General features: G+C 52.3%; 2 protein-coding genes across 3 annotated transcripts; both read right to left on the bottom strand.

Moving 5' to 3' along the window:
- Positions 1–1,311: 1,311 nt before the first annotated feature.
- Positions 1,312–2,960, bottom strand: RPP25L (ribonuclease P/MRP subunit p25 like). Its single transcript, XM_038742763.1, has one exon. It carries the CDS (start codon positions 2,943–2,945, stop codon positions 2,388–2,390), a length of 558 nt encoding a protein of 185 aa, XP_038598691.1. The 5' UTR covers positions 2,946–2,960; the 3' UTR covers positions 1,312–2,387.
- A 1,963-nt stretch (positions 2,961–4,923) lies between these two features.
- On the bottom strand, positions 4,924–18,463 carry DCTN3 (dynactin subunit 3). 2 transcript variants are annotated; one of them, XM_038742779.1, is made up of 7 exons: positions 18,349–18,463; positions 13,960–14,044; positions 13,696–13,782; positions 12,812–12,895; positions 5,871–5,929; positions 5,630–5,689; positions 4,924–5,375 (listed from the first exon to the last, which is right to left on the bottom strand). In XM_038742779.1, exons 1-7 carry the CDS (start codon positions 18,454–18,456, stop codon positions 5,280–5,282), a joined length of 579 nt encoding a protein of 192 aa, XP_038598707.1. In that variant the 5' UTR covers positions 18,457–18,463; the 3' UTR covers positions 4,924–5,279. The 2 variants fall into 2 exon arrangements, with proteins under 2 accessions (XP_038598707.1, XP_038598708.1); XM_038742780.1 differs by having other exon boundaries at positions 4,924–5,369.
- Positions 18,464–24,985: the final 6,522 nt, after the last annotated feature.

Here is a 24,985-nt window from a genome sequence, read left to right as displayed (position 1 = left end):
GGGGATGCCCGCAATCAGGGGACACTTACGGTGTCAGAGCAGCCCCTGCCCACTGTCTCTGTCACTGCCATCTGGGCAGCGAGGTTCGGTGAATAGCCCTAGCGCACCATCCCCTACCCTCAACACCACTCATGGCAGGGCCCTGCTGGCCAGGTTTCCTGACCGACTCTATACAGCACTGGGCAGTGCCAGAGTAATCAGGTGCCCAGAGCTCAGGGGAGGGAGGGAGCAGCCGGGCCCCGGGCTGAATGGCACCAGGACTGGCTTATCTACCCTGCTGTCCACAGTCACCCACAACCAGTGTGCCATTCAACTGTAATGAGAAGCAGCGTGGCTTAGCGGACAGATCCCAGGCCTGGGTTCTAATCTCAGCTCCGCCACATGCCTGCGGTGTGACCTTGGGTGAGCCAATTCACTTAGCTTTAATAATAATAATGATAGAATTTATTAAGCGCTTACTATGTGCAAATCACTGTTCTAAGTGCTGGGGAGGTTACAAGGTGATGAGGTTGTCCCACGGGGGGCTCACAGTCTTAATCCCCATTTTACAGATGAGGGAACTGAGACCCAGAGAAGTTAAGTGACTTGCCCAGTGTCACACAGCTAACAAGTGGCGGAGTCAGGATTTGAATCGTGACCTCCGGCTCCAAAGCCCGTGCTCTTTCCACTGAGCCACGCTGCTTCTTTGCTTCGGTTACCTCGTCTGCACAATGGGGATAAGAGCGTGAGCCCCCTGTGGGACGGGGACTGTGTCCAAGCTGAACTTGTATCTGCCCCACTGCTCAGCCCGTAGTAAGCACTTAACAAATACCATTATTTATTATTGTTATTTTTATTTGGGAGCCATGGGCAGAAAGGTAGTAGTAGAAGTCACGGGAAACCCAAGGGTGTAGGTGTAGATTGAGGAGAGTAGGGAGGCCAGAACGGAGCCTTCTCCACCTCTAATAATAATATATAATTCGTTTATTATTGTTGTTAATAATAATAATTAATAATAATACTATCCCAACTCCTCTCAGAGGCAGCAGCATCCCTGGGCTTCAGCTCCCCTTCTACAGCTGCACAAATTGACAGAGGTCACGCTGAAAACCAGAACACGACAGCCACTGCCAGGGGACAAGCCAGAGGCCGAGGTTCGGTTAGCTGGACAGCCCAGAGGGGAGGACGACGAAGTAGATTCCCCCGCCCCAGCCCGGTTCGGGCAGCTCCTCCCTGCCATCCAGAGCCCGAGCTTTGGTCGGATCCTTCCGGACAGGCAGAGGCGCAAGTTGGGGGAAAGGGACCGGGAGTGAAGAGCCACATGACAAACTGTTGTGGAGATCTACTGCTTTTTATTCCTTAGGTGACCTCGGGCCTCAGATGCCCCATGGGCTCAGCCACTCACTTCACAGGTAGGCAAACTGAGGGTCCATGGGCATGGCTTCCCCCTGCTTGTCTTCACACCCCAAAGAGCAGGTCTCACCGGGGGTAGGCACGTGGACCGAAGACGGCAGCGGTGTCCCCTCTCCACGGAGGGTCTTCCCACTCCCAGAATCCCTTCCTTCCTCCACGGTCAAGCAGCCCCTTCAGCGGGCCCTGCATTCTCGGCTGCTGGCAGGGGATCTCCGGGTGTCTCAGGTCCAGGGGCCCGGGGGTGGCCCCCCGGCCCGGATCAAGGGGCACAGCAGTGAGGCCTACGCTTTTAGCGGCTGGCAGGGGCTTTCCAACTGGCTCAGGTCCGGGGTGACCACCCCCCTGCCCAGATCAAGAAGCACAGCAGTGAACCCCGCACTCTCTGCTGCTGGCATTGGCTCTCCAACTGTCTCAGGTCAGGAAGCTCCGGGTGCCTCCCCGGCAGACCGAGGGGCATTCCCCACAGCTGGCAGGGGAACTCCAAGTGTCTCAGGTCCAGGGCCTTGGGGGTGACCTCCCTGCCCGGCTCAGTGAGCCACGCTGCTTTTATGGTTGGCAGGGACTCTCCAACCGCCTCAGGGCCGGGGTGACCCTCCTGCCCGGATCAAGGGGCACGGCACTGTAGCCCGCACTTTCTGCGGCTGGCAGGGGATCTCCAGGCGTCTCTGGTCCGGGGTGACCGCCCCCCCCCCGCCGGATCAAGGGGCACAGCAGTAAGGCCTGCACTTTCTGCGGCTGGCAGGGGCTCTCCAGGTGTCCCAGGCCGGGGGGGGGGGGGGGGGGTCGGGTACGTCCCCAGCAGATCAGGGGGCACAGCAGTGAGCCGCGGCTGGCTGGGAAACTCCAAGTGTCTCAGGTCCAGGGCCTCGGGGGTGAGCTCCGTGCCCGGATCAGGGGGCAGGGCAGTGAGGCCTGCAGTTTCCGCGGCTGGCAGAGGGGCCTCTCCCCGGTGCCCGCCGGGCCGTGGGGGGTGGGGAGGTGGGAAGGGTCCGTGCTCAGGGTCCGGGCTGGGCCCGGGGCTGCGGGGGCTTCTTCCCCCGGCCGGCGCCCTGCTTCCTGGGTCCCGGGGCGGGCGGGCCGAGCCCGGGCTGGCAGCCGGGGGCCTGGTAGCCGTCCTGGCGGGCGTCGAGGGGGTCCTTGCTGAGCAGGACGACGATGGCGGGCACGCTCCTGCGGACGGTGAGGCGGTCCAGCCCTTTGTCGGGCAGCAGGGGCTCCCAGGCCTCCTCGGTCTGGCGGAAGAGCAGGCGGGTGAGCTGGTGGAGGCCCCGCACGCGGCGCTTCACGATCTCCACGCAGGTGACCGTCTTGCTGACGGCCTTGCCGCTGCCGCTGAACAGCACGGCCCGCGCCGCCTCGGCCTCCAGCCTGCCGAGGGCATAGCCCATCAGGTTGCGGATCTTGCTGCCGTCCTTCACCCTCATCTCGATGGTGCCCGGCGGCAGGCCCGGGAAGGCCGGCGGCCACGGCTTCTCCACCGTCGCGGCCTTGCGGTAGTTCTCCATGGGGGCCCCTCGGCGAGGCCTGGCGCCCGCTCGGGGGCGCGCGCGCATGGCAGGGGACGCGCGCGTGCGCGCGGCCGGGCGGGGACAAGGACGGCTGTCCTCGGGGTCCCACGTGACCCGAGCCGGAGGGGCGGGGCCCGGCCCTAGGGTCACGTGACGCCATCCGACCGTTGGACGGGGACGCCCCACGTGACCCTTCCCGGCCAATGGGCGGGGCCGCCCCACGCGACCCTCCCCGCCTTCCTCCCAACCCGGAGGGGCGGGGCCCTGCCTCACGTACTACTACTATCAATCATTCATTCAATCGTATTTATTGAGCGCTTACCGTGTGCAGAGCACTGGACCAAGCGCTTGGGAAGTACAAGTTGGCAACATATAGAGACGGTCCCTACCCAACAGTGGGCTCTCAGTCTAAAGACTACTACTAATAATGATGGTGTTTATTAAGCGCTTACTATGTGCCCAGCAGTGTTCTAAACGCTGAGGAAAGAACGATAATAATAATGTTGGTACTTGTTAAGTGCTATGTGCCAAGCACTGTTCTAAGCGCTGAGGAGGTTACAAGGTGATCAGGTTGTCCCCCACGGGGGGCTCACAGTCTCAATCCCCATTTTACAGGGGCGGTAACTGAGGAAGAGAATAATAATAAATGATAATAATGGTATTTGTTAAGCACTTATGTGCCAAGCACTGTTCTAAGCGCTGGGAGGTTACAAGGTGATCAGGTTGCCCCAGAGGGGGCTCACAGTCTTAATCCCCATTTTACAGATGAGGTAACTGAGGCACAAATAATAATAATGTTGGTATTTGTTAAGCGCTTACTATGTGCAAAGCACTGTTCTGAGCGCTGGGGAGGTTACAAGGTGATCAGGTTGTCCCACGGGGGGCTCACAGTCAATCCCCATTTTACAGGGGCGGTAACTGGGGCAGAGAATAATAATTAATGATAATAATGGTATTTGTTAAGCACTTACTATGTACCAAGCACTGTTCTACGCACTGGGGAGGTTACAAGATGATCAGGTTGTCCCACGGTGAGGGGGGGAGGGGCTCACAGTCTTAATCCCCATTTTACAGATGAGGTAACTGAGGCACAGAGAAGTGAACTGACTTGCCCAAAGTCACACAGATGACAAGTGGCGGAGTCAGAATTAGAATCCACGACCTCTGACTTCCAAACCCGTGCTCCTTCCACTGAGCCATGATGCTTCTCTAACGATGCTGTTGGGTAAGTACTGTCTCTATGTGTTGCCGACTTGTACTTCCCAAGCACTTAGTACAGTGCTCTACACACAGTTAGCGCTCAATAAATACGATTGATTGATGATGGTATTTGTTAAGCGCTTAGTAGGTGCCAAGCACTGTTCTAGGCACTGAGGTAGATACAAGGTAATCAGGTTGTCCCACGTGGGGCTCACAGTGTTAATCCCCATTTTACAGATGAGGTGACTGAGGCACAAATAAATTAAGTGAATATACTCCTGCTCACAGCCCAGTCTCTGCCATACCTGAAATGGAAAACACTTGCTGCGTAGGGCTGAGGAGGAGGGAGGCGGGGAGGGCTGGATTGGGAAACCCAGTGAAAGGGTGGGTCAGACCGAGGTCCTGCTCCTCCAAGCCCCTGGTATGAAGGAGTAAAGTGGAAAGAAAAATCCGGACTCCCTCCCAAGCCCCATCTCACCCCAAGGTCGGCCAGTCAAGGGGAAAGAGCGAGAATTTCCCTAAACCCCATCCCCATAATAATAATAATGATCATAATAATGGCATTTGTTAAGCGCTTAGTAGGTACAAAGCACTGTTCTAAGTGCTGGGGGCGATACAAAGTAATCAGGTTGTCCCACGTGGGGCTCACAGTCTTCATCCCCATTTTACAGATAAGGTAACTGAGGCTCAGAGAAGTTGTGACTTGCCCTAAATCGCACAGCTGACAAGTGGCGGAGCTGGGATTAGAACCCATGACCTTAAGTCAGACACCAAGTGCTCCCGACCCCACCATCCCACCCCAAGACATCACACCAGGCACACCTCCTGCACAAGCCATTTATTGTTCCAGGTCACGGGGGTGACGGTGGATCCGGGGCTCAGACGCCGCCCCCTCGGTGGGGAGCAGCACCCCCGCCCCCCAGGACCACCGCTGTCATGGGCCAGGACGCTCTGGGATCCCAAGCTGCAGCCTCCTACTTATGGAAAATTATCACAAGGGCCCGGCTCTGCCACACAAGCGGGAAGCAAGTTCAGCACGCTCTCCCCTCCACTGGTGGTTGCCGGAGGCTGGAGAAGGGCCCCAAGGGGGAAGAGGGGTGGTATCTGAGGAGGTGGCACAGCTTCGATATTAAATAAGGGGGGGGGGGGGCCTCGGGCTGGGCGGGGCAGTGGCCGCTTTCACTCTACCACTGGCTTGGCTTGCTTCGCGGCCTCCATCTGGGTCAACAGCTCATCCCATTGCACGAACTGCTTGGACAGAAGCACGGTCTGGGCCCACCCAGTTAAGGGAAAAGGATCCAGAGGCGGGGCAAGCCCCACCGTCACGGATGCTGACCGGACGGGTGAGGCAGCCTCAGCCCGCCGACGTGGAAAACGGGTGGGAGGATCCACCTGGTCCGAGCAGGGCACGGGGTCCCAAAGTAACCCCCCACCACCTCCCACCTCTCACCCCCCGCCCCCCCCCCGCCACACACACACTCCCAAGCACCCCTCTGCCTCCTTCCACCCACCCTGCTTGCACAGGATACCATCTTGTTGTACTCCTCCAGGAGCTGCTTGGAAGCTTCTGTGACTTCCTCACACTGGTCCTGCAGGGGGGCGTGGGGGCCGGTCACAGCCCAGAGAGGGGCGACTGTGCCCCAGCCTTGGCCTCCGATCCCCATCCCCGGCCACTGGCCGATGCTGGTCTCACCGGGACCACCCTGGGTGGGGGCCTGCGGGCTGGCGGGGACACCCTCCCAGCCCCCATGGCACCGGCCCGGCCCCTACCTGCTGCTGGATGTGGATCTGCGCCAGGGCCTGCAGTCGCTCGGAATGTTCCGGAACCACTGCAAAGACACAGGTGGCGGGCGGCTCAGCCCCTGGGGTCCCCGGCTGCTCGATAGTCTATTAAGGCTTCGGCGGGATTAGGGTATTGAGTGTCCACACAAAACAGACCACCGGCCCTATCGATCGCCCGGCCGCAACAGAGCAGGCTGGAGCCGGGGCTTCTGGGAGTCTGGGTGGGGGGCACGCTGGCACCCTGCCTCTGGGACCAGGGAGGCTTGGGTCATCCTGAGGTGGGAAATGGCGGTCATCCGGGGGCCCGGCTGAGCTGGGAGGGAAGGCGGGGGGCGGTGCGCAGAGTCTGCATCAACTGGGGGGCCCACATGGGGACCAGCTCAGGGGGGTAGCTCCTCTCCGTTCTGCCCTGGTCCTGGGCCTCCAATACAGACTGGCCCCCCGAATCCCGACGGCCACCAGATTGATCACCCGAGACCCCGAGCGGCTGAAGGTGGCGAGGCGGGGACTTCAGCCAGCAGCGGCCGCCCACCAGACGCTGCAGAGATGACGTCTCCGCAAGAGAACAAGATGGCTATCCAGACTGGATTTAGGCCGATGGCGGCAATGGTGGGGGCTACTCATGTGTCCACCTCGGGGAATGCAGCCTGGCTCCCCTGCAGGTGACCGGACCCACCCACGGCTGAGATCAAGGGGCCCACGCCCTGGCGAGGGGGAAGACAGTCCTCAATCCCGAGAGGAGTCCTGGGATGAACGGGGGAGCCCAGGTCCAGCCCGGAGGCTGGGGAATTGAGGGCTGGGACTTATTAGTAACATTAATAATAATAATAATGATAGTATTTGTTAAGCACTTACTACATGCCGAGCACTGCTCAAAGCACTGGGATAGATACAAGGTGATCAGGGTGGGGATCACCATCTTCATCCCCATTTTCCAGATGAGGTCACTGAGGCCCAGAAAAATGAAACTACTTGCCCAAGGTCACACAGCTGTCGAGTGGCGGAGCCAGGATTAGAACCCATGACTTCTGACTCCCAAGCCCGGGCTCTTTCCACTAAGCCACGCTGCTTCTCTCTACTTGTTTTGTTGTCTGCCTCCCCTTTTCTAGACTGTGAGCCTGTTGTTGGGTAGGGATTGTTTCTGTCTGTTGCCAAATTGTACTTTCCAAGTGCTTAGTACAGTGCTCTGCACACAGTAAGTGCTCAATAAATACTATGGAATGAATGAATGAATAAATGATAATAATAAAAATAATAGTATCTGTTAAGCACTTACTACGTGCCAGGCACTGTACTAAGCACCACAGCAGCGTGGGGAATACAAGCAAATCAGGTTGGACAATGAACCCATCCCACATGGGGCTCACAGTTTTAATCCCCATTCCCCAGATGAGATCATCTTCATCATCATCAATCGTATTTATTGAGCGTTTACTGTGTGCAGAGCACTGTACTAAGCGCTTGGGAAGTACAAGTTGGCAACACATAGAGACAGTCCCTACCCAACAGTGGGCTCACAGTCTAAAAGAGGGAGACAGAGAACAAAACCAAACATACTAACAAAATAAAATAAATAGAATAGATATGTACAAGTAAAATAGAGTAATAAATATGTACAAACATATATACATATATACAGGTGCTGTGGGGAAGGGAAGGAGGTAAGATGTGGGGATGGAGAGGGGGACGAGGGGGAGAGGAAGGAAGGGGCTCAGTCTGGGAAGGCCTCCTGGAGGAGGTGAGCTCTCAATAGGGCCTTGAAGGGAGGAAGAGAGCTAGCTTGGCGGATGGGCAGAGGGAGGGCATTCCAGGCCCGGGGGATGACGTGGGCCAGGGGTCGATGGCGGGACAGGTGAGAACGAGGTACGGTGAGGAGATTAGCAGCAGAGAAGCAGAGGGTGCGGGGTGGGCAGTAGAAGGAGAGAAGGGAGTTGAGGTAGGAGGAGGCGAGGTGATGGAGAGCCTTGAAGCCCAGGGTGAGGAGTTTCTGCCTGATGCGCAGATTGATTGGTAGCCACTGGAGATTTTTGAGAAGGGGAGTAATATGCCCAGAGCGTTTCTGGACAAAGATAATCCGGGCAGCAGCATGAAGTATGGATTGAAGTGGGGAGAGACACGAGGATGGGAGATAAGAGAGAAGGCTGATGCAGTAGTCCAGACGGGATAGGATGAGAACTTGAATGAGCAGGGTAGCGGTATGGATGGAGAGGAAAGGGCGGATCTTGGCAATGTTGTGGAGCTGAAACCGGCAGGTTTTGGTGACGGCTTGGATGTGAGGGGTGAATGAGAGAGCGGAGTCGAGGATGACACCAAGGTTGCGGGCTTGTGAGACGGGAAGGATGGTAGTGCCGTTAACAGAGATGGGAAAGTCAGGGAGAGGACAGGGTTTGGGAGGGAAGACAAGGAGTTCAGTCTTGGACATGCTGAGTTTTAGGTGGCGGGCAGACATCCAGATGGAGATGTCCTGAAGGCAGGAGGAGATGCAAGCCTGGAGAGAGGGGGAGAGAGCAGGGGCAGAGATGTAGATCTGGGTGTCATCAGCGTAGAGATGATAGTTGAAGCCGTGGGAGCGAATGAGGTCACCAAGGGAGTGCGTGTAGATCGAGAACAGAAGGGGACCAAGCACTGAACCTTGGGGAACCCCCACAGTAAGGGGATGGGAGGGGGAGGAGGACCCTGCAAAAGAGACTGAGAAAGAACGACCAGAGAGATAAGAGGAGAACCAGGAGAGGACGGAGTCTGTGAAGCCAAGGTCAGGTAGCGTGTTGAGGAGAAGGGGGTGGTCCACAGTGTTGAAGGCAGCAGAGAGGTCGAGGAGGATTAGGACAGAGTATGAGCCGTTGGATTTGGCAAGCAGGAGGTCATTGGTAACCTTTGAGAGGGCAGTTTCTGTGGAATGTAGGGGACGGAAGCCAGACTGGAGGGGATCGAGGAGAGAGTTGTTGTTGAGGAATTCTAGGCAGCGTGTGTAGACAACTCGTTCAAGGAGTTTGGAAAGGAATGGTACGAGGGATATGGGGCGATAACTAGAAGGTGAGGTGGGGTCAAGAGAGGGTTTTTTTAGGATGGGAGAGACATGGGCATGTTTGAAGGCAGAGGGGAAGGAACCAGTGGAGAGTGAGCGGTTGAAGATGGAAGTTAAGGAGGGGAGAAGGGATGGAGCGAGAGATTTCATGAGATGAGGGGGAATGGGGTCAGAAGCACAGGTGGCCGGAGTAGCACTTGGGAGGAGGGAGGAGAGCTCCTCTGAGGATAACAGGACCAGAGGAGAGAAATGACTTGCCCGAGGTCTCCCAGCAGACAAGCGGCAGTCGGAATTAGACTCCCAGGCCCATGCTCTATTCACTAGACCACTTGGATGGCTTTGGCCACTTGAATGGCTTTGGCCCTCTACATTCATCACTGGGCCCCCTGGAGTAGTTCCCCCACCCCCCGGGTCCCATGAAACCCTTCCCCGTCCAGAAACCATCTCTACAGGGGGCAGGGAGCCAGATGGCCCCCTACCCCTCGTCCCTCTTCTAGACTGTGAGCCAGCTGTTGGGTAGGGACAGTCTCTGCTGCCAAACTGTATTTTCCAAGCTCTTAGTACAGTGCTCTGCACACAGTAAGCGCTCAATAAATACGACTGAATGAATGAATGGTCCTTGGAAGCCAGAGCAATCCCTGAGTAGGAGGATGGTGGACAGTCATCAGAAAGAACTTCCTGATGGCTGGGGAGAGTGAAGGATGTCATGGAGGTTGGAGGCAGAGGCCACAGGGAATCCCATTCAGCCTGGAGAGAGGGGCAGGGACAGGAGGACGCCCCGAGGAGGGCCTGTCCAGCTCCAATATGGAAACCCCGAGGCCCAGAGATGGACAGCTTAAACCCAGGGCGCTCGGGATGGGGGCTGGAAAGAAATCTCAGTGCCCACGCAGGGTTCCCAGCCATCCTGGCTGGGGGGCAAAGGGGCATCTACAGAAAAGGACAATCCAGAAGCGGTGTGGCCTCGTGGGAAGAGTGCAGGTCTGTGAGTCGGAGGGCCTGGGTTCAAATTCTGGCTCTGCCACATGTCTGCTGTGTGACGGGGGGGAAGTCACTTCACTTATCTAGGTCTCAGGTTCCTCATCTGTAAAATGGGGACTAAATCCTCCTCCCTCCTACTTAGACTGGGAGCCCCATGGGGGACAGGGACTGGGTCCAGCCCAGTGCTTAATACAGTGCTTTGGCACAGACTGAGCACTTCATACTTTACTTCTAATCCCAGCTCTATCACTTGCCAGCTGTGTGGCCTTGGGCAAGTCACTTAACTTCTCTGTACCTCAGTTTTCTCCTCTGTAAAATGGAAAGTCTACACTGGTTCTCCCTCCCTTTTAGACTGAGGCCCATGTGAGACAGGGACTGTATGACCTGATTCTCTTACACCTGCCCCGGCGCTCAGTATGTTTGTTTTTTTTGTTTTGTTTTTTTAATGGCATTTATTAAGCGCTTACTATGTGCAACGCACTGTTCTAAGCACTGATTTGCTTGGCACACAGTGAGGACATAATCATCACCATCATCATCATTATAATACTGGTATTTGTCAATTGCTTACTGTGTGCCAGACACTGTATTAAGCACTGGGGTGGATACACGCAAAACAGGTTGGACACAGTTCCTGTCCCACAAGTGGCTCGCAGTCTCAATGCCCATTTTAGAGAGAAGAAAGCTGAGCCCCAGAGAAGTGGCGGAGCCGGGATTAGAACCCACAACCTTCTGGCGCCCAGGCCTGTGCTCTATCCACTATGTCACACTGCTTCCGAACAAAGAACACAGTTATTACGATTGTAGGGCAATTGGAGGAGCAGGGCCGGCCTGGAGCGGAGGAGTCTTCCTCATTGTCTGAAACTCAGTGGAAAGAGCCCGGGCTTGGGAGTCAGAGAACATGGGTTCTAATCCCAGCTCCGCCACTTGTCTGCTGTGTGACCCTGGGCGGGTCACTTCACTGGACCTCAGTTCCCTCAGCTGTAAAATGGGGATGAAGACTGTGAGCCCCACGTGGGACAACCTGATGACCTTGTGTCTACCCCAGCGCTTAACAAATACCGTCTTTATTATTACCTGACAGAGCTGGGATTCACCTGCCTGCTAAGGCCTCTTGCCCCATAACTGGGAGTTGCTATACTATATAGGTACTATATTTGTCCATATTTATTATTCTCTTTATTTTATTAATGATGTGTCCATATCTATAATTCTATTTATCTATTTTGATTCTATCGATGCCTGTCTACTCGTTTCGTTTTGAGGTCTGTTTCCCCCCCTGCTACCCTGTGAGCCCATTGTTGGGTAGGGACTGTTTCTATCTATTGCCCAACTGTACTTTTCAAGCACTTAGTACAGTGCTCTGCACACAGTAAGCACTCAATAAATACAATGGAATGAATGAATGAATGAAAGAGTGGAAGGAGCCGTGAGGGTGTGAAATTCGGTCTCCTTCCCAAGTGAAGAATGCCAGCTTACTCCACTATTTCCAACCTGTACTTTCCAAGTGCTTAGTCCATTCACTCATTCATTCATTCAATCGTGTTTATTGAACGCTTACAGTTTGCTGTGTGACCTTGGGCAAATCACTAAATTTTTCTGTGCCTCAGTTCCTTCATCTGTAAAATGGGGATTAAGACTGTGAGCCCCACAAGGAACAACCTGATTACCCTGTATCTACCAGTGCTTGGCACATAGTAAATGCTTAACAAATACCATCGCTTTTTTTCCTTTTCCCACTCTTTCTCTGCCTGCAATTGGCACGTCCATTACCGAACTCCTAGTGATGGCCGGCATCTGGTGCAGTCGGACCAGCGTGGCCCAGTGGCTAGAGCCCAGGCCTGGGAGTCAAAAGGACCTGGGTTCTAATCCTGCCTCCCCCGCTTGTCTGCTGTGTGACATTGGGCAAGTCTTCTTACTTCTCTGTGCCTCAGTTCCCTTATCTGGAAAATGGGGATTAAGAGTGTGAGCCTCATGTGGGACAGGGACTGTGTCCAACCTGATTTGCTTATATCTACCCTAGTGCTTAGTACATTGCCTAGCACATAGTAAATGCTTAGCAAATACCAATAATAATAACAATAAAAGCCTCTAACCTCCAGGACCTAATAGAAAAGGTCCTGGAGAAGCCACGTGGGAAGTAGCATGGCTCAGGGGAAACAGCATGGGCTTTGGAGTCAGGGGTCATGGGTTCGAATTCCAGGTCTGCCAACTGTCAGCTGTGTGACTTGGGGCAAGTCACTTAACTTCTCTGAGCCTCAGTTCCCTCATCTGTCAAATGGGGATTAAGACTGTGAGCCCCCCGTGGGACAACCTGATCTCCTTGTAACCTCCCCAGCGCTTAGAACAGTGTTTTGCACATAGTAAGCACTTAATAAATGTCATTATTATTACTACTCAATACCACTGATTGATGACTGAGCCCCCTTTTTCCTCTCCTCCTCCCCACGCCCCCGCCCTACCTCCTTCCCCTCCCCACAGCACCTGTATATGTTTGTACAGATTTATTGCTCTATTTATTTTACTTGTACATATCTACTATTCTGTTTATTTTATTAATGATGTGTATGCAGCTATAATTCTATTTATTCTGATGGTATTGACACCTGTCTACTTGTTTTGTTTTGCTGTTTGTCTCCCCCTTCTACACTGTGAGCCCGTTGTTGGGTAGGGACCGTCTTTATATGCTGCCAACTTGGACTTCCCAAGTGTTTAGTACAGTGCTCACACACAGGAAGCGCTCAATAAATACGACTGAATGAATGAATGAATGCAGAACACTGTACTAAGCATTCGGAAGTGCTCCACACACAGTCAGTGCTCAATCAGTACGAGTGAAGAAATGAACAAAAGACTCGGGGGCAGCACAGGACAGGCAGGACCCAGGTGGTGAGAATGGTGGGGGGGGCAAGGGGCCGGGTGTTACCTTTCACGTGCGGGCTGTCCAGAAGGGGCACCAGGGCTTCCACCTGCTGCAGCAGGGCCATCTGGGACAGGATAAATGGCTCCTCTGCAACCAAGGCAAGAAGATGAAGGGGACGGCTGAACCACAGCAGCCGAGCCATTAACGTCCCCCCACCCGGGGCCCTCCCTCCTGACAGGCCGTCGCTTCTCCCCCAGGAGCCGATACCCTTCTCAGCCTGCCCAGCTGGCCCCTCCGTCGATTCCCTTCCGCAGATGCCTGAGGCCGCTCAAGGCTGTGAGGAACTCTCTGGAAAAACCACCTCCTCCAGGAAGCGTTCTGGGGTGAAAACTCCCCCAGCTTGAGACGGCACTGGGCTGCTTTGACTTTGCCAGTCCCAAGTTGTGCGGCCCTGAGGGGTAGGGACCCTGGTTCCTCCTCCCCGTCATCCCGCCTCTGTTTCTCCCCCTGCATGAGGGTCAGCACAGAGGTGGGGCGGACCACCTACGATTCCCCGCCTCCTCTAGATCAGAAGCTGGCTGTGGGCAGGGAATGTGTCCCTTTATTGCTGTATTGCCCTCTCCCAAGCACTTAGTACAGTGCTCTGCTCACAGTAAGCACTCGATAAATACGACTGAATGAACGAATGACCATCCTGGGGTGGAGCTGCAAGGACAGGGAGGACCGCTAACCGCACCTGGGGGGAAGGAAGGAAATCTCGGGGTCCATCGATCCCCCCGGGGTGCAGTTCTGTGGCTGAAATTCCCTGTCCCTTTGGGCTCGCTCCCCATGAGCCTAGGCCCTCCCCCAGCTTCTGAGGTGGTGCCCCAGGCTGACCCTCCGCTGGCCCCCTCCCTCCCCTCCCCTCGCCCCCCACCCCACTCCCCAGCCAGCTCGGCCCTCTGTACCTGCCAGGATGAACTGCAACTTAGAGGCGTCAGGCATGATGAGGCGGTCCATGTATTGGGGGTCCAGATACTTGACTAGGTCTTGGACTGGGTGGAAAAAAGCCACGTGGGGAGAAGGGGGGAAGGGTCAGCTTTGGGCTTGGGACGGGACGACGGGGGCATCCGGGGAAAGGGGAGAGAGATGAGAGCCGGCATTTGGCTGGTCCCCTCCCTGAGGGTCGGCAGGTCACCCGCCCCTCCAGCAGAGGCTCCTTGGGAACTTACTCTTCTTGAACAAAATCTTCACCCTCTCCCGCTTGCTGGCGATGTTCCCCAGAGCCACCTGCAGCTTGACCACACCATCTGACACCTGGAGAGAAGAGCAGCGGAGTGGGGGGTGCAGGCAAGGGGGCTTGCTGGCTGCCAGGACCTTCCCTCCCGGGAATAGGGACCACGGCTCATTCTCACCTGTGTCTGCTTTCCCAGCGCTTTAGTACAGCACTCTGCATGCAGTAAGCGCTTAGGAGGAACTATTACTACTGCTCCTCCCAGCTTCGGGCGTGCTCCATAGGCTGTGGGGAAATGGGGCTGGGGGAACAGCAAGGCCCTGCTCCCCTCCCATCCCCCATCTCTGGGTGGGGTCTGTTAGCTCCGAAGGGCATTTGCAGGCTGGGGTCTGAACTCTTTGAGCTCTGACAATAATAATAACCCTTATGGAATAATAATAACAATTATGGCATTTGTTAAGCACCTACTATGTGCCAGGCACTGTACTAAGCCCGGGATGAGAAGCAGAGTGGTCTGGGGGATACAGCCCGGGCCCAGGAGGCATGACCTGGGTTCTAATCACAGCTCTGCCACCTGTCTGCTGGGTGGCCCTGGGCAAGTCACTTCACTTCTCTGTGCCTCAGTTCCTTCACTGTAAAATGGGGGTTAAGGTCGTGAGCCCCGCGTGGGTCACAGACTGTGTCTGAATTGATTAGCTTGTATCTACAGCAGAGCTTAGTACAGTGCCTGGCACATAGTACGCGCTTAACAAATGCCATCATCCTTATTATTATTATTATTAAAATGGGGATGAACACTGTGAGCCCCACTTGGGAGAGCCTGATGATCTGGTATCTCCCCCAGCACTTAGAAGAGTGCTTGGCACATAGTAAGCGCTTCACAAATACCATCATTATTATTATTATCATTATTCTCTGTGCCTCAGTTCCCTCATCTGTAAAATGAGGATGAAGACTGTGAGCCCCCCGTGGGACATTATTATTAAAATGGGGATGAAGACTATAAGCCCCATGTGGGACAACCTGATAATCTTGTATCTCCCCCAGTGTGTAGAACAGTGTTTGGCACATAGTAAACGCTTAATTCCATCATTATCATCATCATTATTCTCTGTGGCTCAGTTCCCTCCTCTGTAAAATGAGGATTAAGACTGTGAGCACCTACATGGGACAACCTGCTGACCTTGTGCTTAGAACAGTGCTTGGCACATAGTGTCTCGTGTCTCTCTCCACTTCAATCCATACCTCATGCTGCTGCCCGGATTATCTTTGTCCAGAAACGCTCTGGGCATATTACTCCCCTCCTCAAAAACCTCCAATGGCTACCAATCAATCTGCGCATCAGGCAGAAACTCCTCACCCTCGGCTTCAAGGCTCTCCATCACCTCGCCCCCTCCTACCTCACCTCCCTTCTCTCCTTCTACTGCCCAGCCCGCACCCTCCGCTCCTCCGCCGCTAATCTCCTCACTGTACCTCGCTCTCGCCTGCCCCGCCATCGACCCCCGGCCCACGTTATCCCCCGGGCCTGGAATGCCCTCCCTCTGCCCATCCGCCAAGCTAGCTCTCTTCCTCCCTTCAAGGCCCTGCTGAGAGCTCCCCTCCTCCAGGAGGCCTTCCCAGACTGAGCCCCTTCCTTCCTCTCCCCCTCGTCCCCCTCTCCATCCCCCCCGTCCCCCTCTCCATCCCCCCCATCTTACCTCCTTCCCTTCCCCACAGCACCTGTATATATGTATATATGGTTGTACATATTTATTACTCTATTTATTTATTTATTTATTTATTTATTTTACTTGTACATATCTATCCTATTTATTTTATTGTGTTGGTATGTTTGGTTTTGTTCTCTGTCTCCCCCTTTTAGACTGTGAGCCCACTGTTGCGTAGGGACTGTCTCTATGTGTTGCCAATTTGTACTTCCCAAGCGCTTAGTACAGTGCTCTGCACATAGTAAGCACTCAATAAATACGACTGATTGATTGATTGATTGATAACAAATACCATCATTACTATTAACATCCCTAATCTCTGGGCCTCAGTTCCCTCATCTGTAAAATGAGGGTGAAGACTGTGAACCCCCCGTGGGACAAGCTGCTGACCTTGTATCTACCTTCAGCGCTTAAAACAGTGCTTGGCACGTAGTAAGTGCTTAGCAAATACCATCATTACTATTATTTTTCTGGGCCTCAGTTCCCCCATCTGTCAAATGGGGATGAAGACTGTGCTTGGCACACAGAACAGTGCTTGGCACATAGTAAACACTTAAAGACCATCCTCAATATTATTATTACTATTATTATTGTTGTTGTTATTATTAATAAAATGGGATTAATACTTTGAGCCCCTGTGGGACAACTTGATTACCCTGTATCTACCCCAGTGCTTAGAACAGTGCTTGGCACATAGTAAGTGCTTAACAAATACCATCAACGTTATTATTACTATCAGAATAAGGATGAAGACTGTGAGCCCCACTTGGGCCAACCTGATGCCCCTGTATCAACCCCAGTGCTTGGAACAGTGCTTGGCACCTAGTAAGGGCTTCACAAATACCCTTGTCATCATTATCACTATTATGGTGATTATTGAAATAGGGATGAAGACTGTGATCCCCACTTGGGCCAAACTGATGACGCCGTATCTCCCCCAGCTTGGAACTGTGCTTGGCACCTAATAAGCGTTTCACAAATACCGTCATCATCATCACTATTATTATTAAAATAGGGATGAAGACTGTGATCCCCACTTGGGCCAACCTGATGACCCTGTATGGAAGACCGGGAGCACCACGTGGGACAACCTGCTGACCTTGTATCTTCACCAGCGCTTTGACCAGTGCTTGGCACCTAGTAAGCGCTTCACAAATAATAATAATAATAATGATGGCATTTATTAAGCATTCACTAGGTGCAAAGCACTGTTCTAAGCGCTGGGGTAGATACAAGGTAATCAAGTTGTCCCATGTGGGGCTCACAGACTTAATCCCCATTTTCCAGACGAGGGAACTGAGGCCCCTTCTAGACTCCCCGTTCTAGACTGTGAGCCCACTGTTGGGTAGGGACCGTCTCTATATGTTGCCAACTTGTACTTCCCATAAGCCCAGTACAGTGCTCTGCACACAGTAAGCGCTCAGTAAATACGACTGACTGAATGAATGAATGAAAGGCCCAGAGAAGTGAAGTGACTTGCCCAAAGTCACACTGCTAACAAGTGGCAGAGCCGGGATTCGAACCCATGACCTCTGACTCCAAAGCTCGGGCTCTTTCGACTGAGCCGCGCTGCTTCTCTAAATCGGTAAATCGTGAAATGCCACTGCGGGGTTTGTTGAGACTCCCCACATCCCTGGTCCCTGAGAATTATTACTATTATGATGATTATTAAAATGGAGAGTTATTACTATTATGATGATTATTAAAATGGAGAATTATTACTATTATGATGATTGTTAAAATGGAGAATTATTACTATTATGATGACTATTAAAATGGGGATGAAGCGCTTCACAAATACCTTCATCATCATTATTACTATTATGATGCTTATTAAAATGGGGGTGAAGACGGTGAGCCCCACTTGGGCCAACCTGATTAATCAATCATTCAATCGTATTTATTGAGCGCTTACTGTGTGCACAGCACTGACTGCGAGCCCACCGTTGGGTAGGGACTGTCTCTGTATGTTGCCAACTTGTACTTCCCAAGCGCTTAGTACAGTGCTCTGCACACAGTAAGCGCTCAATAAATACGACTGATGATCATCATCATCATCATCATCATCAATCGTATTTATTGAGCGCTATGTGCAGAGCACTGTACTAAGCGCTTGGGAAGTACAAATTGGCAACATATAGAGACAGTCCCTACCCAACAGTGGGCTCACAGTCTAAAAGGGGGAGACAGAGAACAAAACCAAACACATTAACAAAATAAAATAAATAGAATAGATATGTACAAGTAAAATAAATAAATAAATAGAGTAATAAATGCTGATGATGATGTACTAAGCGCTTGGGAAGTACAAGTTGGCAACACAGAGAGACGGTCCCTACCCAACAGCGGGCTCACAATCTAAAAGGGGGAGACGGAGAACGAAACCAAACATACTAACAAAAGAAAATAAATAGAATAGATATGTACAAGTAAAATAAATAGAGTAATAAATATGTACAGACATATATCCAGGTGCTGTGGGGACGGGAAGGACGTAAGATGGGGGGGATGGAGAGGGGGAGTAGGGGGAGAGGAAGGAAGGGGCTCAGTCTGGGATCCTGTATCCTCCCCCAGCGCTTGGAACAGCGCTTGGCACCTCGTAAAGGCTGCCCAAATCCCCTGATGATGATGATGATGATGAGGGCTGTTACTAATGAGGAGGAGGGCGGTCCGGAGCTGACCTTCCTGGGGGCCGCGGGCTGGGCCGGGCCGTAGACGCGTTGCTCCAGCTCGGCCAGCCGGGCCTGCAGCCGCTGCACCTCCCCGGCCGCCGCCAGCGCCGCCGCCATCGCCTTCCTTGACCTTCGACCCGGAACCAGAAGTGCCGCCCCCCCGCCTTAGCCTGGGCCTTCCCCCTTATGACACGATGCCATCATCATCATCATCATCATCCGTATTTATTGAGCGCTTACTGTGTGCAGAGCACTGTACTAAGCGCTTGGGAAGTACAAATTGGCAACATATAGAGACAGTCCCTGCCCAACAGTGGGCTCAGTCCTAACTGTGGTACTGGCTAGGCGCCCGCAGTGTGCCAGGCACTGCGCTGGAGCCAAGCAAATGATAATAATAATGATGATGGTATTTGTTAAGCGCTTACTACGTGCCAAGCACCGTTCTAAGCGCTGGGGAGGTTACAGGGTGATCAGGTTGTCCCACGGTGGGGGCTCACGGTCTTCATCCCCATTTTACAGATGAGGGAACCAAGGCCCAGAGAATCAATCAATCGTATTTATTGAGCGCTTACTGTGTGCAGAGCACCGTACTAAGCGCTTGGGAAGTGCAAGATGGCAACATAGAGACAGTCCCTACCCAACAGTGGGCTCATCATCATCATCATCATCAATCGTGTTTATTGAGTGCTTACTGTGTGCAGAGCACCGTACTAAGCGCTTGGGAAGTGCAAGATGGCAACATAGAGACAGTCCCTACCCAACAGTGGGCTCATCATCATCATCAATCGTGTTTATTGAGTGCTTACTGTGTGCAGAGCACCGTACTAAGCGCTTGGGAAGTGCAAGATGGCAACATAGAGACAGTCCCTACCCAACAGTGGGCTCATCATCATCATCAATTGTATTTATTGAGCGCTTACTGTGTGCAGAGCACTGTACTAAGCGCTTGGGAAGTACAAGTTGGCAACATATAGAGACAGTCCCTACCCAACGGTGGGCTCACAGTCTAAAAGGGGGAGACAGAGAACAAAACCAAACATACTAACAAAATAAAAGAAATAGAATAGATATGTACAAGTAAAATAAATAAAGAGTAACAAATATGTACAAACATATATACATATATAGTACCCACTCACAGTCTAAAAGGGGGAGAAGCGAAGTGACTTTCCCAAAGTCACACAGCTGACAGTCGGCAGAGCCGGGATTTGAACCCGTGACCTCTGGCTCCAAAGCTCTTTCCACTGAGCCACGCTGTCACAATTGTATGTGATAATAATAATAATAATAATAATAATAATGGCATTTATTAAGCGCTTACTATGTGCAAAGCACTGTTCTAAGCGCTGGGGAGGTTACAAGGTGACCAGGTTGTCCCATGTCGGGCTCACAGTCTTAATCCCCATTTTCCAGATGAGGGAACTGAGGCCCAGAGAAGTGAAGTGACTTGCCCAAAATCACACAGCTGACAAGTGGCGGAGCCGGGATTTGAACCCATGACCTCTGACTCCAAAGCCCGGGCTCTTTCCACTGAGCCACGCTATAATAATAATAATAATGATGGCATTTATTAAGTGCTTACCATATGCAAAGCACTGTTCTAAGCGCTGGGGGGATATAAGGTGATCAGTTTGTCCCACGGGGGGCTCACAGATTTTAATCCCCATTTTACAGATGAGGTAACTGAGGCACAGAGAAGTGAAGTGACTTGCCCAAAGTCACACAGCTGACAATTGGTGGAGCTGGGATTTGAACCCATGACCTCTGACTCCAAAGCCTGGGCTCTTTCCACTGAGCCACGCTGCTTCCTATGATATTCATTCATTCATTCAATCGTATTTATTGAGTGCTTACTGTGTGCAGAGCACTGTATTAAGCGCTTGGGAAGTACAAGTTGGGAACATACAGAGATGGTCCCTACCCAACAGTGGGCTCACAGTCTAGTATATACAATTACTATGTGCCATGCACTGTACTAAGCACTGGTACAAGCAAATCGATTTGGATAGTCCCCATCCCACATAATGATGTTGGTATTTGTTAAGCCTTACTATGTGCCAAGCACTGTTCTAAGCACTGGTGAAGATACAAGTCAGCAGGCTGTCCCACGTAGGGCTCCCAGTCTTCATCCCCATTTGACAGATGAGGGAACTGAGGCCCAGAGAAGTGAAGGGACTTGACCTAGATCACACAGCAGACCAGTGGCAGAGTTGGGATTAGAACCCATGACCTCTGACTCCCAAGCTCATGCTCTTTCCACTGAGCCATGCTGCTTTTAAAGGCTTACTATGTGCCAGGCACTGTACTAAGCGCTGGGATGGATGCAAGCAAATTGATTCCTCAAAAATCTCCAGTGGCTACCAATCAATCTGCGCATCAGGCAGAAACTCCTCACCCTGGGCTTCAAGGCTCTCCATCACCTCGCCCCCTCCTACCTCACCTCCCTTCTCTCCTTCTACAGCCCAGTCCGCACCCTCCGCTCCTCTGCCGCTAATCTCCTCACTATACCTCGTTCTCGCCTGTCCCGCCATCGACCCCCGGCACACGTCATCCCCCGGGCCTGGAATGCCCTCCCTCTGCCCATCCACCAAGCTGGCTCTCTTCCTCCCTTCAAGGCCCTACTGAGAGCTCACCTCCTCCAGGAGGCCTTCCCAGACTGAGCCCCTTCCTTCCTCTTCCCCTCGTCCCCCTCTCCATCCCCCCCATCTTACCTCCTTCCCTTCCCCACAGCACCTTTTTATATGTATATATGTTTGTACATATTTGTTACTCTATTATTTATTTTACTTGTACATATCTATTCTATTTATTTTATTTTGTTAGTCTGTTTGGTTTTGTTCTCTGTCTCCCCCTTTTAGACTGTGAGCCCACTGTTGGGTAGGGACTGTCTCTATATGTTGCCAACTTGTACTTCCCAAGGGCTTGGTACAGTGCTCTGCACACAGTAAGCGCTCAATAAAAACGATTGATGATGATGATGATGATGATTTGGATAGCCCCTGTCCCACATGGGGCTCACAGGCTTAATCCCCATTTGACAGATGAGGGAACTGAGGCACAGAAAAGTGAAGTGACTTGCTGAAGGCCACACAGCAGACAAGTGGTGGAGTCAGGATTCATTCATTCAATCGTATTTATTGAATGCTTACTGTGTGCAGAGCACTGTACTAGCCGCTTGGGAAGTACAAGTCGGCAACATATAGAGAAAGTCCCACCCAACAATGGGCTCGCAGTCTAGATGGGGGAGACAGACAACAAAACAAAACAAGTAGACAGGTGTCAAAACCATCAGAATAAACAGAATTATTATAGCTACATGCACATCATTAATAAAATAAATACAGTAAATATGTACAAGTAAAATAAATAAAGTAATAAATATGTACAAATATATACAAGTGCTGTGGGGAGGGGAAGAGGGTAGGCCAGAAAGAGAGGGGGTTATGGTGGGGAGGAGGAGAGGAAAAAGGGGGCTCAGTCTGGGAAGGCCTCTGGAGGAGGTGAGCTCTCAGTAGGCTTTGAATGGGGGAAGAGAGCTAGTTTGGCGGATGTGAGGAGGAAGGGCATTCCAGGCCAGGGGAAGAACGTGGGCCAGGGGCCGACGGCGGGACTGGCGAGAACGAGGCACATTGAGGAGGTTAGCGGCAGAGGAGAGGAGGGTGCAGGTTGGGCTGTGTGGGGCTCACAGTCTTAATCCCCATTTGACAGATGAGGGAACTGAGGCACAGAGAAGTGAAGTGATTTGCCCAAGGTCACACAGCAGACAAGTGGCGGAGTCGGGATTAGAACCCATGACCCTCTTAACCCCCAGGCCCATGCTCAATCCACTAGTCCATACTGCTTCTCACAGTCCCTGTCCCACATTCATTCATTCAATCGTATTCATTGAGCGCTTACTGTGCGCAGAGCACTATACTAAGCGCTTGGGAAGTACAAATCGTCAACATAATAGAGACAGTCCCCACCCAACAACGGGCTCACAGTCTAGAAGGGGCAGACAGACAACATACCAAAACAAGTAGACAGGCATCAATACCATCAGAATAAACAAAATTATAGCTATATACACATCATTAATAAAATAGAGTAATATATACGGGGCACACAATCTTAAACCCCGTTTTACAGATGAGGGAACCGAGGCCCAGAGAAGTGAAGTGACTGGCCCCAAGTCACACAGCAAAGTGGCAAAGCTGGGATTCTCCTCCTAATGGGTAGGGAATGTGTCTATAAACTCTGTTATATCGTACTCTCCCAAACACTAAATACAATGGTCTGCACACAGCAGTCAAAAATTTGATTGAATGATTCCCCCACCCCAACCCCTGGGCTAGACAGAGGCCACCCTGCACCTTCATTGTGCCCCCACCCCCATACAAACCTCCCTGATAGGTCCAGGTTGGGGGCTCAGGAACAGACAGACCAGGGAGAAGTCAGACAGCTGGCAGGACTTGCCAGTTTCCAAAGATTCAAGAGCTGAAAGGCTCCTTCCCTGTGTTCCCGCCACTCGGATCTGATGATCAGGCAGTGAGCCCATTGTTGGGTAGGGATTGTCTCTGTCTGTTGCCGAATTGTACTTTCCAAGCGTTTAGTACAGTGCTGTGCACACAGGAAGCGCTCAATAAATACAATTGAATGAATGAACGATGATCAGAATGAGAAGCAACATGGTTTAGTGGCTAGAGCCCGGGCCCGGGAGTCAGAAGGGTTCTAATCCCAGCTCTGCCACTTGTCTGCTGGATGACCTTGGGCAGATCACTTTGCTTCTCTGGGCCATCCCATAAATGGGGATTGAGACAGCGAGCCTCATGGGGGACGGGGACTGGGTCCAACCTGATTAGCTCGTATTCACCCCAGCGCGGAGTGCATGCCTGGCACATAGTAAGCACTTGACAAACCCCACAGTTATTACGATTACTATCTTCCACAGTTCTGGAGGACCCTCTGGTGAATTAGGGCTATCCCTAGGATGGTCTGAGGGAGTTGTGATGGCTGAGTGGGGGAGGGCCAGACCAGGCCCAGGAAGCCATGGAGAGTTCCCCTCAAGCCAAAATCAAAGCCAGAGGCAACGACAAGGTAGACGGGTGTCGGCCAGGCTGGAGAGAGGACCTACCCAGGGGATTTGGAGTCAGCTCTCAACTTCTTCATCCTTGGCCTGTTTCCAGATGGAGTGGTATCCGGAGATGGAGACTGTAGAAGGATCCAGAGGGAAGGAAAATGTGTTTTAATGTCCGTCTCCCTGCTTCTGTTGTAAGGTGTCTACTTACTCTTGTGTTTTCTCCCAAACGCTTTAGACACTGTTCTGCATACAGAAGGTGCTCAATAAATACCACTGATGGATTAATTAATTGAACGGGGAGGGCATGCCAAGGTCTGGGTGAAGTTGGTGGGGCAGAGGAGGCTGGAGGAGAAAGGGGGCCTGGGCAGAGAAGACAGTGAGTGAGCAAGAGTAGGCAAGGCTGCATGGGCAAGGTGGGTGGGGGCACAAGTTATGAGGAACGGAGCTGCAGATTTGGAAAGGTGCTGAGAAAAGAATGGGCCAAGAGGGGGTGGAAATGAGTCAGATCGATGCTGACTTGTCCCAGAGAGATGGAAAAGCAACATGGCTCGGAGGATGGAGCAAGAGCCTGGGAGTCAGAAGGATGTGGGTTCAAATCCTGGCCCCTCCAGTTGTCTGCTGTGTGACCTTGGGCACCTCTCTTTGCCTCAGATATCTTATCTAGCAAATGGGGATTAATACTGTGAGCCCCATGGGGGACAAGGACTGTGTTCAACACAATTTGCTTGTCTCTATCCCAGAGTTTAGTAGAGTGCCTGGCACATAGTAAGCACTTAACAAATACTATTATTATTATTACGGGCTCCAGCAGGACTGGGGAAAGAGTGACTACTCAATCAGTGGGTAGTATTTACTGAGCACCTACTGTGTGTAGAGCACTGTACTAAGTTCTTGTACAATAGAATAAGGGTACATGATTGCTGCCCTCAAAGAGTTTACAATCTACCTCGTGGGGTAAGGGGTGAGGCAGATGGAAGACAGTAAATGACAGAGAGAAGGAAGTCACAGAGTAGATAAGATAGGCACCGAAGTGCTGAGAGGAGGGTGTTGCGTGTACTTAAAGTGCCTACTTGGTATGGCAGTGCTGAAGTAGCAATTAGGGGAGATCTAGGGTAGGAAAATGAGGGGTGAATCAGGGAGGATCTCTTTCGGAGGAGGTGTGATTTTGAAGGACTTGTGAAGGCCAGTTGTGGTCCATTGGTTGTGAAGACAGGGGAGGGAGTTTCTGGCAGGAAGGAGTAAGCGAAAGTTCAGCAGCAGCAGGAACTCTAAGAATTAGTAAGTGAGCCTGAGAGGAACTTGCCCAGGAGATAAGTAGGATGCAAAAAGCTGATCTAGCGCCTTAAAACCAAAGGAGAAGAGTTTCTCCTTGCTGTAGAGAAGAATGGGCCACCACTGGGGGTTTTTGAGGAGTGGGGAGATGTACTCAGAATAACATTTGAGGAGAGTGATCTGGGCAATAATAATAGTAATATTGTACTAAGGCGTTGGGAGAGTAAAATCTAACAGAGTCGGTAGACATGTTCCCTGCCCACAACTAGCTTCGTGTCTAGAGGATGGTTTTGAATTGGTCAAAAAGTAGTTAGC

The sequence above is a fragment of the Tachyglossus aculeatus genome, unplaced genomic scaffold (assembly GCF_015852505.1).
Source record: "Tachyglossus aculeatus isolate mTacAcu1 unplaced genomic scaffold, mTacAcu1.pri scaffold_177_arrow_ctg1, whole genome shotgun sequence".
NCBI lineage: Eukaryota > Metazoa > Chordata > Mammalia > Monotremata > Tachyglossidae > Tachyglossus > Tachyglossus aculeatus.
This window is presented reverse-complemented; position numbering and strand designations above follow the sequence as displayed.